The following is an 18384-nucleotide window of genomic DNA, read 5'->3' as shown; positions in this document are numbered from 1 at the left end:
TATTCTGTTTTGAATAATAATAATAAAAAAAAAGGCAAAGAAGTCCAGCTAAACTCCTTATCCCTGAAGAGAATGACACAGGTTCTAGATTATAAGAAATTTTATACAGAAAATATAAGCTACAAAGTTATCAAACAGATAACTTGAAAGAGCCTCCAAATAAGCACTCGGGATGGCAAACAACTTTACACATCTCTCCAGGCAGCCTCTTTTACAACATAATTTTTACAGAGAGTACCAACTCTTCACATCATAACACGCATCTATTTCAATACATCTCCCTTGCTGCAAAGGCCAGCAGTGGTGTTTGAATGTATTCTAAATTTTTAACTGCAACTCAAAATTGCTATCCCAACAGATTTTGCTACTTCAGACTTTTTCCTCTGATGGTTTTTGGCATCTGCCCTACTATGAAAAATAAACAAAAGGACAACAAATAAACATCACTTGCTGAGCCATTCACAGATAGGAGACTTGCAGAAGAACGAAACTGCAACTTCCTCAAAATACACTTAAAGCAGACATTTTGAAGAGGTAGCAATTCCGTGACTAAAGTAGCAGATGAGATGAAATCTTGTACCCATCATTCAAACAGAAAATTTTATCTTTCTCTCAGGATGGGGAAACAAAACTCAGGAGAGGCCTAAAAGCAGAAACTCCGTAATAGGACATTCTGATCTCCTAACATGTGACAACGTAACAGTATTCCATGCAAGCAAATCATGGAAGAAATAATTATAGCTAACCTCTGCTTTACAGCATTTGCCACATCTGAAGCCAGCTGGTTTAGAAAAAGCATAATTTTTTCCCTCGTGCAATTCCATGTTCTGTTATTAGTACTTGGTTTTTCCAGGAGTAATCAAATTCTGAAACTGAGGAGTCAATGGATGTTTTGCAGCATCAAAGGGATGCACTGGGAAGTATAAGGTATCAGCAGAAAGGCCTGGTAGTTCTCTGACAAATATTTTTTCTCTATTAGAAGTGCTCATTTCTGTGGATACTGTCAGCAGGTTCCTACACACAGTGACTGACTTGGCAAACCACCCCAAATTCTAACTGTCTTTCAAGACAGCTTTAAAAGGAGTCTAAAAAAAGAGAATATTGTGCCTGTGCGTGTGGATGTATGCACGCATACATGTGCACAAACTCCCTTCTAGTTTCATTACAACCAAAGTGGTAACACCAAGTGTACACTCCTCAGATATGTGCTGTCACAGTAAGTGATTTCCCAAGCTGCAGAAGTACTGTGCAAGTTGAGCTGGGTTCCCAGCAACGCAATTCAATGTGCTCACTGAACCAACCATTTTGCTTCATCATCACTTCTTCTCTACAACAGGGTCAATGCCTCAGCTTGATTTTTAACTACAGTACTTTCCTGAAAAATGAAAAGATTTCATTAGACAGTTTAAAAGCCTAAGTTAGTGTTGGCTCTTTATCCACTTACTATAAGTTACACACAGGCAGTTTCCCCAATCACACCTGTCATAAGACTAGCAAGGCTTGCTTAGGAAGCATGTGAATGATTTTTATTTATTTATTTCCACCTCTCACCAGAGCAGTAGAATATCTAAGGAAGTGAGGTTTTCTGTATTGTTTCTGGTGCATTTTAAAGGTAGTGCTACATGTTTCCCAATGGAATCCAGTTTGGATTCCTGTCCAGTTCTATCCAATTTGGCATTACTGAACTTTCTCTTGCAATGTGCCTTTTACAACATGCCCTTTACAACTGTTGTTATTATCAGTAGCAAGCAAATTTTAGAAATGAAGCTCATTGCATAAAGCACATCCTGACACGTACAACCTTCCACAGTAGCCCGTGGTCATTTTGGCATGTCTCTGACAATCCTGAGTGCAGTTCGCATGAGAAAGCAGATGAACGGTCACGTGCAAGCTGCTGATCTCTTCCAGCCTTCAACTGAACAGATATCAGCATGATGTAAGAGGTCCAAAAAGGTCCAAAATCCCCATTTCCCTTTGCCACGAGGGAAGCAGCACCCCAGGCCAGCCTCCTCCCTTGGTATCACCCAGAGAGGAAAGGCCCCGAGTCCTAATGCTTGGTGTGTGTAACGAGACGTGCCAGGCGCTTTGGACCCCCATGAGAGCTTTTATTTGAAGGTGCAGCCAGGGGAAGAAGCACACTCTACCTACATAACATAGCCTAACATTTCGGGTCCTGGAGAGCCCTGTGCGTCGCCGTCGGTGCAGGTGTGCGTGTCCCAGTGACTTGGTACCGTGTGGGGGCTTGAAACTGGAGGCACGGGCCGGGGCTGGCGGCGCGGCCCCCCGCGGCCCCTCGGCCGAGCCCGCAGGCCGCCAACCGGGCCCCAGCCGCCCGCCCCGCGCCGGGGGGTGCCGCGGCGGAGGGCAGGGAGCACTTACCTAGGGAACTTCTCCTTCAGCTTCCGCAGGCTCTGCCGGGTGGGCTGCACGTGCCCCAGGAACTGCGCTATTTCATCGTACTGGGCTTTGCTCAGCTTCATGCCTCGCACCGCCTCCCCGCCGCCGGGGCTCCGAGCGGCGCGGCCGTGCGGGGCGGGGAGAGGCAGGAGGCACAGCGCCACCGGGGGTCGCGGCGGCCCCGGGGGGGCACTTCCCGAGCAGCCCGCAGAGCGCACCACGCCGCCGGCTGCCGCCACCGCCCCCAGCCCCGCCCCGCGGCCCGGGGCGGAGCGGGGGGGCCGGGCCCGTCCGGGCCGGAGGTGGGGGAGAGGAAGGCGGCCGCCATCCTGCGCCCGCCGCTCGGCTCTGCGCAGCCGCCCGGCCGCCAGGGGAAGGCGCCGGGCCCCGGCCCCGGCCCCGGCCCCGGCCCCGGCCCCAGGCCCGCCGTGCCGGCACGGAGCTTCCGCCGGCGGCCGGGGGCACTGGGCTCGGAGGGCGAAGCAGGGGAAGCTGGGCCGCGGCCTGCTGTTCTCAAGTAAAAATTTCAAGGCCCTTTGCAAAAGTCGCTTGGAAACTGCTGTTTCTCCTACTTCTGGTTAAAAAAAGAAAAGAAAAGAAAAGAAAAGAAAAGAAAAGAAAAGAAAAGAAAAGAAAAGAAAAAAGAGTTGACATGGTGACGCTGCAACTGCAGGTCCTAACAGGGATTGGGACCTTCAAGATCACCTGGTCCAACCATCACCCTACTACCAATATCACCCCACTAGACCATGTCCCTAAGCACCAGGTCCAACCTTTCCTTGAACACTTACAGGGATGGTGACTCATTAAATACCAGTAGGCACATTGCAAGCCTGAATTTCTGTGCTTGCTTTTAAAAAATAATACCAAATAAATAGATAACCTCCTTTTGTTAGCAACATATGTAAGCTGGATGTTATGAAGTAAGTTAACTATGCATTAGAGTAACAAATATGAGTATTCTCTTTAGTTTCGATTGGATCACATTCATGAGCCATATCCAGGCTACATTATTGCTAAATCTATGTGACTTGGAGTCCCAACTTTAAGATTTCAAACAGAATCAGACTTGCAGGATGGTTTGGGTTGGAAGGGCCATTAAGGACCATCCAGCTCCACCTCCCTGCCATGGGCAGGACACTTCCCACCAGACCAGGTTGCCCAAAGCCCCATCCAGCGTGGCCTTGAACACCTCCAGGGATGGGGCATCCACAGCGGCTCTGGGCAACCTGTTCCAGTGCCTCACCACCCTCTGAGTAAAGAATTTCTTTCTAATGCCTATTCTAAACCTACCCTCTTTTAGTTTAAAGCCATTAGCCCTTGTCCTATCACTGCACTCCCTGACAGAGTCCCTCCCCAGCTTTCCTGTAGGCTCCCTTTAGGTACTGGAAGGCCGCTATAAGGAGTTTTCATGGGAGCTTCCGGAACTATGGCCTAAATATAAATGCTTGAAGCTCATTAGTTGCCCCACAGTAAAAGAAAAGTCAGTGCCAAATTATAAGATTCCATTTTACAGATATTCCATTTTGTAAGCCAAACTATAGATTCCATCCCTTACTCAAAGACCAAAAAATAATATGTGAAATTGACAGAATATAATTCTTTTAAGGGAGAATATTATTTAATGTAAAAATACATTATTTAGCTCTGTGAAGTAGTATCCTTGGTAGTATAAGGTGCGTGTATTTGGGACAAAGGGGAATGTTCCTTTCTATATGATAGCCACTTTAAAGGCCCATGAGGTTATAATAAAGAAACAAATAAATAGTAGTCCCCCCCCCCCCAAAAAAAAAATCCTACTGTCTTTGTTGTGAAATTGTTTTTTAAAACAGTAATGTTACTACCTATAACTTCTAGGTTTCTCTCTGTTCATCTCCCTTGTTCAGTAGTACATGTTCTTGGTTATTATTTTTAATCCAATGACACTTCAGTCTGGAATGCAGATGTGGAATAGGTTAGAAGAACTGTAGTATAAAATTACCAGTTTATGGATCAAACTATTAATGTCTGATATGTGTATTAGATATGTGTTGGATATGCTTCACAGACTCTTGTACTAGAACAAGGTTTTGTAGATTTCAAAATTATTTTAAAAACAACTAAATAACCTTCTAGCATGAAGGTTCACTGAAACCAAGATGAGCTAATAGCGTGCTGCCGTAAGGAGATAGTAGCCCTCAGATATAGGAGCCACTGCTTTTCATCTCAAAGAAGCATTTACAGTGATATTTAAAACATAGATGGGAAGCTCTGCATGCAAAACATAAGTCACTCTATCATAAATTAGTTAGTACAGAATTATTCCAATGAAATGCTCAAAATTCCAATGAGAAAAAAATGAGATGTTCCTACAGTTGATTGCATATTTTTCTCCATCAGTTAAACAGCCATTGCAATTTTAGTACACAGAACAAAGATTAGACCACGTGTAGTTAATATGCGGGCATTTGTATTGTAAGATGTTGTGAATGATGGAAGGTTGCATTAATCCAGTAAGCAACTGGATGAAATACATGAGGGAAGAATACTGCACGAAAGCTTTAGATTTACCTTTGGCTCAGGGAGTGTCATGTACAAATGGTTGGGTGCTGGGGGAGCATTCTCAGGAAGCATTGCTGTGTGCTTGCTTAGCTCTTTTATTTTTTCCTAGGTGCCTGTCCCTGGCAGCTGTTCTTCCCAATTTTTGCCTTGTGTTCCAGTCCATCTAAAGAAAAAAAAAATGGGGAAAAAAAGAAAAGAAGGCTTGTAAACTGTAGGGGAAAAAAACAAAGACAGGGAACTGGAGTGAAACACCTGGCAGAGGACTTGCAGTGATACCTGTCGTTGCTTGTACAGAGTCAGCTACAGTTGGTGTAGAAGGGTAAGTAATGGTGCCTTGGTCTGTTTATTTTTTTTGTTTTGTTGTGTCTTATTATATTAATTGTAACTGTGATTAGCAGGTGTACCCCATTACCTTGAGAAGATGATTGCAGAGTGTGATTTACAGCTGAGTTCAAATACTATTCATCAGTCTCCACAGAGCTTAAAACCACTGTGTTTTGAGAATAGATAATGATAGTGTGATATTATGGGCAATCAATTCATGCCTGAAGTGAAAGTTTTGATTTGATTTTTATGACTTTCCAACTGTCTTTTTACTTTCCCGCCCCATTTCTGCATAGGCACAATCTCTGGTCCATGTTGCTTTCTCTAGCAAAATTGATGCAAAGAAGGCTAGTATTCATTTGTATTTTCCAGTTTGTTTTTATATGTTAGTGTTGGAAACCACGGTAAAACTAGAATCTTACTTAGAACTGATTGGAGAGGTTATTACCATTTTCTAATGCTTGTAATATTCTCACTTCGTTCAGTTTGGTGTATGTTCTTGCATGTATTTTTCAGTCTTTTGACGTATTTTGTGTCTTTTGTTATGAAATGTAGCTCCACTTATTTTACATTTTTGTGTTACAAGAAAAACTTGAGCATGCTTCCACTTAACTTGGTAGCAACTATATCTGTAACAGGTCTAATAAACACCTCCACAGGGTACAGTTGTTACCTCATAAACAAGGAGAACCCTCAGTTTATCATCTCATTTATATCCATAGGTTTTAATATACTTTCTGAAAGTGATTGTATTGTGAAACAAACCATGGTATGTTCAGTTTGTTACACAAAGGGAAAAAAAAAAGGAACAGGTGGTCTATATATCACTGTTGAACATTGACTGTTTTGCTAATTCACAAGATAAGTCACTGTATGTTTCTGTTTTTCCCCTAAAAATGTTTGTGGGTTTGCTTGATACCACAGTAGTGTGAAAAGCACGACAATAACAGAATGGTTATACATATAGCAGATACCAATTCAAAAAGGCAGGTGGGCATCGTTCTCCTTCTGGGTCTTCTGACCTGTTGCTCATAGTCACAGTCACTGAGTCAAATTAATGTAGTTTCCTGTACTACTATTATACCCAATATTTCTCTCTTTAAAATATTTATTTGCTTATTGAAGTAATTTGGAAAAAAAAAGTCTGCATTTGCACAGTGTTTTGCAAACATTGTTTTATATACATGGGGCCTGCCTGATCTATGATCAATCGAAAGTATGTCAATTTTAATGGGCTTGGAAACAGACGGTTTTTTATGGTTCTAAGCTGCATGTTTATGTATTTTCTGTAAGAAGCTGTAAAAAAATTTTGAAAATGAGAGTTATTTAAAAATCAATTTCTATAACTGAGATGTTAACATGCTCTGAGTGTTCATATTCTGCCACTTGACTCCTCTGTAGTTCCACATGATGAAATTTCTGGAGTTTTGATCTGCCTTTTAAAACTCTCAATAGTCAGATGGAGAAACCAATGTGAAAATGTCTTTCCACTTTCAAATTCAATTACTTAAAGTTAATTTGCCCTCTTTGTCTATATGTGTTAAAATATCATCAGCTACAGCATACTGCTTTTTTTCCCCAAGGGATTTCAGTTTCATTCCTTGTACAAAGAAAACACTGTAGCTGTGTGATAAATGAGATTGTTTTCTGTAGGACCTTTGCCTCATTTGTTGCAGAATTTGGAATATGTACTAGGTGAATGAAGCAAGAACTACAGAAAGGAAAGGTGTTAAGATAGTTTGACTGTTGCCCAGGTAATACGGATTCTCTCCTTGCCTCATTTGTGGACTTTTTAAATGGAAGCTTAGAAGTCATTTGGTAGAATTTTCTTCCCATGTGGCCTTTTTTTACACAGCATACACATTATTCTGTGCCAGACATATAATTTAATTACATAGGTGCCATAAGCTGCTGCCTAAAGAGATCTTCCTGGCCTGTTGTGGTCAGTGTCAGCCTCATACCTGTCTACTTTTATCACACTTGTATTGCTACTGATAATTTTGTGCATACAACTGTCAGGCAGACCAGCAGATCCAGCTGAAAAATTACCATGCCAGAAAAACAAACAAGTAAACAAACAAAACTAAAAATATTATTCTTCATCTAAATCAACTTGTGGATCCAACTCACTGAATAGCACATGTACGATAGGGATGCATAGCCAGAGGCAGCAGGGCTACTTCGCATGGATGGTAGCAGAACCCTGGGGGGTTAACCTTACAAAATAGATATCTAAATTAGGTGCCAACCATTACGCAATATGATTATCCTGCATATGTTCTACTAAGAATTTACATTTAAAAGCCTTCTTGCACAAAATGTTAGGCTCTCTCAACGGGACTGAATTTAATGGAAGTTGTACTTTGAACATGCAATGTACTTAGCATGGTACTCAGGAAATTGAGATCCTAAGTGTATTACACAGGAGAGCCCAAAACAATGGAGAGTTTGGGCCTAAATCTTTCATCTTACATATGTATGAATGAAATACAAATGTATAGAGACACAAAATTATATGAAAATACACGACAGATGAAAAGGTGTTTTGGAAATAAATTTGTTAATATGTATCATCATGCTAGTGTTTATGCAATAAACTGCTATGGTAATAAGCTTCGTTACAAAATGTATATTGAAATTAGTAAGACTATTCTTAGTATATACAGCATGGACAGCATTCAATAAATAATAAGTGAGGCCAAATTTTGAATTTAAAGGTTAGAAAGAAGTACTGAAAAAAGGTGCTGCCTGTTTTTTATGCAAGTAAGGCAAAGGAAGAAAAAAAAAAAGGAAATTAAGAACTATTTTATAATGCATATAAACAGAAGGACTGAATCAAGGTTGTACAGCAAAATGAGCAGTATAACTTCCACATTTTTCAGTCTGACGTTGTAACAGTAATGCTGCAGTGTGTAAATATATTAAAACAAAATTTAACCAATTAAAATATAGCTGTTGTGGTGGCATAAAGATACACTTTGTGTTAGATTGTTTTCAGTATTTATTTTCTAGCCTGCTTATTAGCAAAATTCAGTAACTTCGCAATGTGTTTTCCAGACATTCTTGTGAGACAGCCGTTTGCTAAGTTGTTTATTAACTTGGTAGAAACATAGTATGCCAGTGCATCTAAGTAGCCCGTCTGCTTCTCTTTTCTTATAGCCAAAAGTATATCAAATAGAAAGGTAAATACTACACAAGCCTAAAAGTAGCTCCAGGATTGCGTTTTATTTCTTTCCAACAAATTTCTGAAAGAGGAACAAATTCTGCATAAGCAGGAACTATGAGAGATACCAGGTTGTTGTTAGCTCCCTGACCCATTGACTCAGTATCTATCAACTAACACCAGAAACGTAGATTTGTAGGGCTGTATGCTGTTGTTTGGTTCTTTTTTTTTTTTTTTTTTCTGTCCATGTCTTTTTGCTTCAACACAGAAGAAATAAAAGAAAAAAGCAAAGGTTTGTTTGTATAGCTTGCTATGACTCACCACATGAGCTATTTGACTTTAATGGGGGCTGTGTATGATTAGCCAGCCTGAAAATTAGGATCTTATATGTGGTCTGGAATTCTCAGCATATGACAGTTTTTCAGGAACTTTGAATTATTTAGATCAGATAAGCTTTGGGAGGGACATAAAGGTAGATTAAGGGTTTTGTGTGCCTTTTTTTTTTTTTTTCCCTAGCGGTGAAATTTCTGTTGTCACCTTATACTTAAGGACTTGTATTGAATTGTTCAGGTTTCATTCACTGATTGTCTTCCAAAATGCTTGATGCTTTATTGCCCAAGGATTCTTACCTCTCATTACATGTCAAGTATTTTCACTGTAAAGGATTGTAATATTCTTGAATGATTGTTGTCACAGAATCATAGAAACATAGAATGCAGCTAACCTCAAGAGATCATGTAGGCAGCCGGATCAGATATTTGATGATATCAGATATAACTGCACTGTCTCATACTGAAATATTTCTAATTTGTTATTGTAGACTTTGATAATAAGGTTTTCATTATCTCCACTGGCAACATGTTCCAGGATTTTACCTCACTTGAAGTTTGAAAGCTTGTTTCTAATGTTTATTTCCAGTCTCATGTATTGCAAATTAAACAACTTACTTTCTGCTCTGTACTTTGAGGAAAGTGAAGAATCACTGTGGTTTTTTACTTTTTTCAAGGTTATTATAATGCTGATCCACTTCTTCCATTTTTGTCTTACACTGCATGCAAGCTCAATTCTTTCAGTCCTTTTTTGTAAGTCATTCTCTTCTCAAAGGATTGTCATTTTTTCCTCTATATTTTGCAACATCTTTCTTAAAATCCAGTGCAAAAACTACTTCAGCTGAGGCACTTTGTTTTGCTGATTAGAATGAAAATTCTCGTATTTTCTAAGCAAGATTCCTGGGTATAACTTCTCAGCTTACTGAAAAAAAAAATCATGTTGTAAGTTTTTCTTCTGTCTTTATACACTCGTCAGGTTGCTGTGCTAGCTCATTGAAGTCGACCATTAAGGAGAAGTAAAGTATGTGTAGCCAATAGATAGTCAGGCCTGTCTCTCATACTAGGAGATTCAGTGGGCACATTACAAGAGGAGAATAAGAATCTGAAATACCAATGGGTGAACACTGTAATATTTTAAATATTTTTGCATGGAAGTTTTTAATAGCATTACAGTTTTGTGAGTCTTCCATATCTTCTGAAACCTACTCTTTCTAACACATGTAAAGCATATTTGACATTTGTAATAATGGAATGATTAGGCATGTTACTGACATCAAGGTTTAAGGGACTAGGTGACATACGGAATTTATGTTCCACTCTAATCCACTTATTGGCCTCCTCTGGGACCTGTTTTTAAATCTAACTCAAGCCATACCAATTGGGGGGGAAAAAAACCTACCTTATCCAACAGCCTGGAAAACATATACATGTAAGAAATTGTTGTCTAAGCTCCCCCAAACTTACTTTTAAGTAAGTAAAAATATTAATGATTTATATGATGTCATTCTCTGGAATCATATGGCTATTTGTTCAGATCTAGTGTTGTTCAGTTCAAGAATCAAGGAAGAAGATGATACAGATGGATTAGTTGAGCCACTAATGAATGAAATAGAAAAGTATGTAATTCCATAGAGCAGTAGTCATTAATGATTTCTTTGGACATCAAGTCAATTTTTATTTCAGTTTAAAAATAATAATAATAAAAAAAAGCATCTTCCTGGATTGATAGTGCTTTCTTTTTTGGTCAGGGAGGAAAGGTTTGAGTATACTTACATCATGCAAGTATCTACAGTAATACTAAAATCAGTTGTTTCAAAGATATCCAAAGTGGCAATGTAGATTGCCTAAATTTAGACAGTTTTGAAGTAGGTCTCCTATTCCCCTGTAATAAAACAGTTGCTCTTTCTGTCCAATAAACTAAGTGAAACTGCCATTTGGTTAGTAATAAGAGATGTATAGGACTAGATTCTGTTTTTATGTACCTTAGTGTGAATCCGGAATTATTTAATTGAAGTCAAAGTGATGTAAGGAGGTTCACTATCAGTCGCATAGTACAACTTATATTGACATAGTTGATTACCTTTATAATGTAAAGAATGGTAACATAATTATTACTATTACTTGATATTTGGCACTGGTATTAAGTAAAATTATCTAGAGAAATTCAACTCAGGTGCCAGTGCAGAGAGCTGTGTATTTTACATGTTCATTCAGAATAATTTGCTGCCTACCCAAGTGCCAATCTCAGGGTTTAAAGATGAAAAATACACTCCTATTAGTCAAATATTTATGACTAGAACCCAACATATTTAAACTTTGCTGACCTTTACATAGTTATGACATAAATATCATCATTTGGTTATCCCTACCATTTATCTGGCATGGAAAAAGTAAAACAAGAGGTTAAGTAGTCCCTAAGGGTAAGTTAAAATGTAGACTACTGCCATGTTGCATGGCTTTAGTATACCTGGCGTCTTTCCTGGCAGGTTGATGCTCAGAGCAATACAGTAGTTTGGTATATGATGCCATTTAAGAAAAGATAGTTTAGAAAATGAGTTTACTGTTTCCATATTTAGTATTGTAATTGTAAACATTGTATTTGATAGTATTTGTGTTAGATCTACAAAGCCTAACTCTTGCTTTCTGTGTAAGCAGTTGTGTTCAAAATGAGTTTAAAATATAACTTAACTTGCTAATACATTTATATGTTCTTTCTGATCTGAAGCCAGAAGCAAAGTCACTATGGCCATTTAGTGGGATCTCCTTCACAACATATATGGTAGGGCTTTCATTAATTATGGCTCGTAATTCAGCACCTCTGACTGAATTAGAGAACATCTTTTCAAAACAGTAACCAGAATAATCTTTAACTCCTGATTTAATATCACACAAATAAAATAATCTTGCTAAGTTCTTTATGGTTAATTACTTCCACTGTTTACTGGTAGTAGCCTGATTTGAACTTGTCTAGCTTGATTTTTTTTAACTTATTTTTATTATAGCTTGATTTTGGTAGGTTGTGTGCTAGGTTTATCAATTTAAAGTCAGTGTTGCTGCTCGCAATATTATCCTTTGTAACTACCATGTGCTCTTTGGCAAAAGGAGGAAGTTAATGAAACAGGAGAAGGATTATAAAATGAAAAATGAAGCCTGTCAGAAGAAGGGTATCAGAAAGAACCCAAGACATCTATTCCAGGCAACATCTAGTGTCTGTGAGGCTAGAAGAGGCAGTCGAGCGGGCAGAAGTGGTGCTGTGATCTATTCCATTTTTCCAGCCCTGTTTGGTAAGGATATCTTACTTAAATATAGTGATGATAATGCCCCACTTGTTTTAATCTGGTGGCTGGATCACAGGAGATGGAGGAGTTTTAATTGTCAAAACATCCCTGGTCTCTTGTCTTTCCTTGTTTCTGCTTGCCTTGATGTTTCCACTTAGTAACCAGTACCAACAGTGCCTAAAAGGAGTTGATCCATGGACATTAAGCATTCAAAACAAACTGTGGTGAATTTTACTATGGATATTTACTTGTGCTTAGGAGTCTCTTAGACAACTGTTGCACTAATTTGTGTGGTAAGAAAGAATGTTTAAGCTATCATATCATTTTAAAGTTAATCCAAAAGGAAGCAAATTGGCTTACTTAAAATAGATATGGATTTTCTTGGGCCTTTGTAGAGGTTGGAATCTAGTTGTCCAGATGATCATCCCTGAATTTGTAAATGTAATTTAAATTAATTGAATCTCATGGAGTTCAACAAGGAGAAATGGAGTCGTACCTCTTGGGAGGAATAACGTCAGACACCAGTGCCTGCTAGGATTCTCCTGTCTTGCAAGCAGTTTTGCTGAGAAGGATTTTGGGGTCCTGCTGTACAAGAAACTGACTGTGGGCCAGCAGTGCACCCTCATGGCAGAAATGGCCAAGAGTAACTTCATGGAGAGGAGCATTGCCATCAGACTGAGGGAAGTGATTTTTCCTCTGTATTCAGTGCTGGTGAGGCTGCACATCAAGCCCTGTGTCCAGTTCTGGGCTCCGCACTACAGGAGAGATTCAGATGTATTGGAGCTAGTCCAGTGCAGGCCCACAAGATGATTAAAGGACTGGAGCATCTTTCATATGAGCGGCTGAGAGAGCTGGGACTGTTCAGCCTGGAGAAGAGGAGGCTAAGCGGAAATTGTGTCAATGGGTAGAAATACCTGAGGGGAGAGAATGTAGAAGAGGGAGCCATACGCTTCTCAGTAGTGCCCACTAACAAGACAGGAGGCAATGGGCACAAATTAAAACACATGAAATTCCATCTGAACACAAGAAATCACTTTTTTTATTGTGAGGGTGGTCAAGCACTGGAAGAGATTGCCCAGAGGAGGTTGTGGAGTCACCATCTGTGGAGTTATTCAAAAGCTGACCAGGCAGAGTCCTGGAGAGTTGTCTTCAGATGTTCCGGCTTAAGCATAAAGGGTTGGCCTAGATGAGGGTCCTTCCAATCCAAATGGTTTTCTGATTCTGAGAAATTTGTATGATGAAAGAGAGATGGTTTTAGGAAAAGTCAGTGCAATTTGTTTTGTTTAAACCCACTTAGAATTAGTAAGTCTTTACACCTAACAGGACAGTATTTTACATCTAGCTCTTTGTCCTTAGTATAAGCACAACCCTTATTTTTAAGCTCTTTTAAAGCATTATATTTTTCTTCCAGTATTTATATTTAGTACACCACTTAGGCCTAATTTCTATAAGATAAGAAGCGATTAATTTCTTATGCATCTTTTATTTAGTATATCCAAATAAAATTCATAATTTGCATCAGTAAGATTTTTTTTTAATCTAAGTCATTTTTAGAAAAAAATAATACAATTTTAGTGACACTTCTGTATAATGAGCTGAAATGGACTTTAGTTATACTGGACAGCTTATAGACCAGGTCCGCCACATTGCATAGTCAGTCGTCATATGTTAATTATTAGAATGTATATAACTGTGAGTGTGATGGTGTATTTGCACTCTGTACTTTTATGTGTTACTGTGGTAGTTTGTTAATCAAAGTCTTCTGCTGTGCAGATCGTATCCACTGTGGCAGAGCATCTGGCAAGCTTGGATATGTGGCTTCCTCTGACCGCCTCAGAACATGGATAAGATGTATGATTACTGTACCAGTCTGTGTAGACATAACTGTCATGAGTTATGTGAAAGGAGTTTGCATAGCTTTGGTCAAAAATAATCAGAGAACAATATCACAAAGCCTTTTGGCTGAAATTTGATGTTGTAAACTGCAACTGAAAATCTAAATAGATTAAGGATTTGATTATGCAGTCCTCACAAGACCCAATTTTGCACTGATTATAATAGTAAGTATCTGTGGCAAAGGTTAAAATTCTTGGAATGAATATTTGTAAAACTTTGTGATAAATTTTAAAAGCTAGAACTTCAGCATTTTGTTTGGCTACTTCAGGCTTTCTACTTGGGGAATTGGAGAACTGTTCCCTAGTTCTAGCAACAATTCAGGACGATGACTAATTGGAATATTCATTCTGTTAATTTATGAATGTGTATGGTGTGTTTTTTTACACACCACAAGGCTTTTCAGTGAATACATTTAGAGAGTTAACCCTTCTCTGAGTCCTAACATTAAACTCCACAACCAAACTTAGGTTAGTTTAAGGTTTTATGAAAAAACAAACAAACAAATGTAAAATTGACACCCCCCACCCCCCTGAGTTTCCACAGACAGTGGTGAAACTATAACGGTTGGTCTAAAATAAATTTTCTTTCAAAACTGAACAAAATTATGGAGGGGAAAAACACTAGTACACTGGAAAAAGAAACATTTTTTAGCAACAACAAAAAAAAGAGAATCCAAAATCTTTGCATGTTTTTGGTTGGTTGTTTAATCCCATTCCAGTCATTGTTCTTGACAGTGAAATGCCACAGAAAAGAACATTGGTTAAGGAAGTTTTAAGTAGTAATTATAATCTTCCTGTTTATTGAAGTGAGGGGCAGAACAATGAAAAGGAAACTGCTTCAAATCAATCTCTATTAATTTAAAGTATTTATAGAATCACTAATCAAAACATGATTCTGAAAAACCTCGGGAGAATATAATGTTGTAGCATATGTGCATTTATTTTCAAGTAAAAGCTTTTTTAGGTACTTTCCTAAATTTCTGAAGTTTCTTTCTGGTTACCACTACCACTTATCTGTTCCTGTTATCACACATAGTGATCTTTACTGATAAACTTAGTCCCAAATCAATAATTTCACAGATAGGAAAGTAAAACAGAATATAGTCCTTTGAATGAAAGTCATGTTAGTTGACAATTTTGTAAAAACAATGTTATACTTGTCTTTTAAAAAATACTGCAGAAGTCTCTTGTAAATCCTTTAGCAACTTCTTCTAATCCTTTACAAGTTGTAAAATCATAGCTGAAAGGCAGGCAGAAAAGGAATGTGCAACTAAGACATCTGTTATTGTTATATCAATGATGATATATAACCAGATCTGAAGTAATAACATTTTAACAAGGACTAGAGTCTTATCCAAAACAAGATCTCATCCACTTCCACGTCTTCATTTACTGCATTCATAAGAATGAAGTGAAGTTTATAATTGAGAACTCTTATCAATTAGTGCTTGTAGGACATCACAGGTATACTACAGTCTGGTTTAGATTAATGGGTTTGCAGCCAAGCAATATCTCAACAGACAGAGGTATCTGTAAACCATCTTAAAAGTAATGTATTTCTGTGGTGCTTATAAAACAGTATTCACTATTATGAAGTACAGTAATGCTATATTTTGTAAATTCAGCACTGGGAAATTTGTTTACTACTAATGTATTTTCTAGCCCATTAAGGACAAGCAGCATATTATGCTCCATTTAATAAAAGATTTACAAGTCACTTGTGTGGAGGGTTATTCTAGAACAATTTTGGGGTGTAGATGCAGCTGTCTTTTAGAGATGGTTTGTTATTGTGTTGATTTTGAAAAGCATTCTTAACTACATTTTAGTGCCACATAAGATTCAAAGGGTTAAATGTTCAACTTGTTTGAAAATGATACAAAGCTACAAAATGGTTAAATAGTGAGACAGCTTGGAAATGGAAAAGAATTTTCCATCTGTACTGGGAAAGGAGAGATGGGGAGAAAAAATATATATATTTTAACTTATTGCCGCACTTTTCAGCCATGTTAGTAAAAACAAAAATACGCAGTGGAAGAAATGCTTTTGTATTTGTTTCTTTCCTTAAAACCTTTTGGTTTAATTTGGTAAAATGGTTAATAGTGCATTTTAGTATATTTCAATACCTATTCATCCCATAACAGCTAGTTAGCTCTTCATTTTTGTGACTTCAGTGTGGAATTAATATGAGCTGAAAAAATGAGACCTATGTGCCATTGTTCTATATGATTAAGTGTGGAGGCTGTGGCTTTATTTAAATTATGTAGCCCATGGGAATTGGTCCAAAAAATCCACGGCATTTGGTAAAAAAGCCCGTGATCCAAAAGCTACCTGATAGGGCTTTAGACTTAATACTTATTATTAATTTTTAAGCCTTAAAGTTATCTGCGTTTTAGTTTACGTTGTGTTACTGACACAGCACTGTAGTATTTTATTCCTACTTTTGCTATTATTTACTATTTTAAAATATCTTTGCAAATAAGTCTTTTAGGCCTTTTACCAAGTTAGATTCTTACTGGAATTGGAAAACTTAATTAACTGGCTATTGAAAATTCATCTCCGTTTTTCTTTGTGGGAGAAGACAAAGTGTATTGCTCTTTACCTTACTTGCAGGCAACTCAGAAGTGTATTGTGTGTGTTTTTCTGTCCTTTGCAATGGATCATGCATTAGTACATATTAATACTTAGGCATGTGCATTAACATGTGCATTTGTTTTCCTGCAAATGTATTGCAGTTCAGAGGGACACCTACTTTTTATTGTCTAAAGACAAGATGTACTTCTTGCTTTTTTCTTGAAAAGCATTGTATTATCATGATGCTATGCCTTAAAAAAAGCAGAATATACCTACCTTTGTCTGTTAAAAATAGTTGCAAATGCTGCTTCACTTCTGTAAGAACTGTTAAACAGATCCTACTGGACGAGTACCCAAGGGTCTAGTATATATTTGGGTATATTAGATACATTCAGATTCGTGAAATATCAGAGACAGAAACCCTACTAGGACTTGTGTAACCATGGGAGATTAACTTCCCAGATACAGAATGGAGAACAAATGTTGCTGCTAATGTCAGAATCCGGTTCCACGTATGTGGTGGCTGACATTTTTTTCAGTGTATTGTCACGAAATTTATAAGATATGATGTTGTTCTGAAAATTTGTAATGTAATGAAGGCATTTATAAATTAAGATTAAAACATGTCTAAGGAGACATTATTGAAAAGTAAAATGACAGATGCAGGAATAATATTCTTCAATGAGTGTTTTGGGGGTTATCTTATTTAATATTTTCATTCATGGCACTGGCACAAACTGGTAGATGTTCATGTTTGATGTTTGTAGGCTTTTATGCAAAAATATCTTACTGCTGGGTGACCTTGAAGCATGTAGTAATACAAATGGGCTGAAATTCCGTAATACAAGGTGAAAATAACAAGAATTTCAGCTATAAATTACACCTTCTTGACTGTAAACATAAAAAGCTGGAGGTTCTTGTGGGTCTGATGTATTTTTAGTAAAGAAGATAAGTATTGATTCCATCATACACGAGGCTGGTATGTCTGAACATCTGGAATACTGCAGTGCATTTCTGGTTAGCTGCTGTCAGTAAAGATGAGTTCAGCTGAGATGGGGGCAGCTGAACAGAGTAAGGCAGAGCCACAAGGCTAAACTTAAGTTTAGCCCCTAAACTTAAGAGCTTAGCCTTCTTGGTGTAGTAAATCAAAGACTGGGAGGTGGTACAACAGTTACCTGCGAAAACATTGATGGGCAATAAACCACAAAGTGGGAAATGACCTGTTTAAAGCAAACGGCAGTTACTGAAAGAACCAATGATCGTAAGCTGGGACATTATTAAATGTAAACTGAAAAATTACGTTTCTGCCCACGAAGTGAATGAATTATTAAGCTGTCTTATGAATAGTTGTTCCAGAGACAAAGGAGCAAATATTTTTCCATAGAAAGTTTCATAAAATTATGTCAGGTTTTATATGGTGTGGTTACCTAAGTTACTAGAGTGGGACTAGACTCCTGCAACTCTGAGTTAGCAAGGTGTACCTAAGTTTCTTAATTGTTTGATGTGTTTTCTTTTGTTTCAGCCTTTTTCTCCCTCCTTTCGTAAGTATGTTATGTACAGTATAGTATGTTATGTATGTTATGTAAGTATGTTATGTATAACAGTTATGTACAACCTCAATGTATATCTAGGTTAAGCACAGATTGCTACTTGAAGGCTGCTCACTGGCCCTCGATGAAATCCAGTTCCTGACGTGTGGAGGTCTAGCTGTTCTAATGCCTTTTTCATTTTATTTTAAGTGCCTAGGTCCACTGATGGATCAAAATTTACTTCTTTCCCACTATTTGGCTTGCATTGTACAAGAAACTTAAAATGAAAAAAGTAGAAAATACATCTCAGGTTGTCTTCCCATGCTTGTCCTGATCCGGTTCTCTGTTGTGCATGAA

The 18384-nt window shown here is 38.0% G+C and overlaps 1 protein-coding gene across 3 annotated transcripts in view; it reads right to left on the bottom strand.

The window, feature by feature from the left end:
- CDIN1 (CDAN1 interacting nuclease 1) overlaps positions 1-2648 on the bottom strand; it is a 125880-nt gene extending 123232 nt beyond the window's left edge. For 2 of the 3 annotated variants that reach the window (XM_050710885.1, XM_035539343.2), the window contains exon 1: positions 2380-2647. In XM_050710885.1, coding sequence (XP_050566842.1) covers positions 2380-2480 — 101 coding nt within the window. In that variant the 5' untranslated portion in view covers positions 2481-2647. Of the gene's footprint in view, positions 1-2379 lie in introns of all 3 variants that reach the window. The other variant, XM_035539342.2, reaches the window with a different exon arrangement.
- Between the last annotated feature and the right edge of the window lie 15736 nt (positions 2649-18384).

The sequence above is a fragment of the Cygnus atratus genome, chromosome 5 (assembly GCF_013377495.2).
Source record: "Cygnus atratus isolate AKBS03 ecotype Queensland, Australia chromosome 5, CAtr_DNAZoo_HiC_assembly, whole genome shotgun sequence".
NCBI classification, from domain to species: Eukaryota; Metazoa; Chordata; class Aves; order Anseriformes; family Anatidae; genus Cygnus; species Cygnus atratus.
Note: the sequence above shows the minus strand (reverse complement) of the source record. Positions and strands in the feature narration are given on the sequence as shown.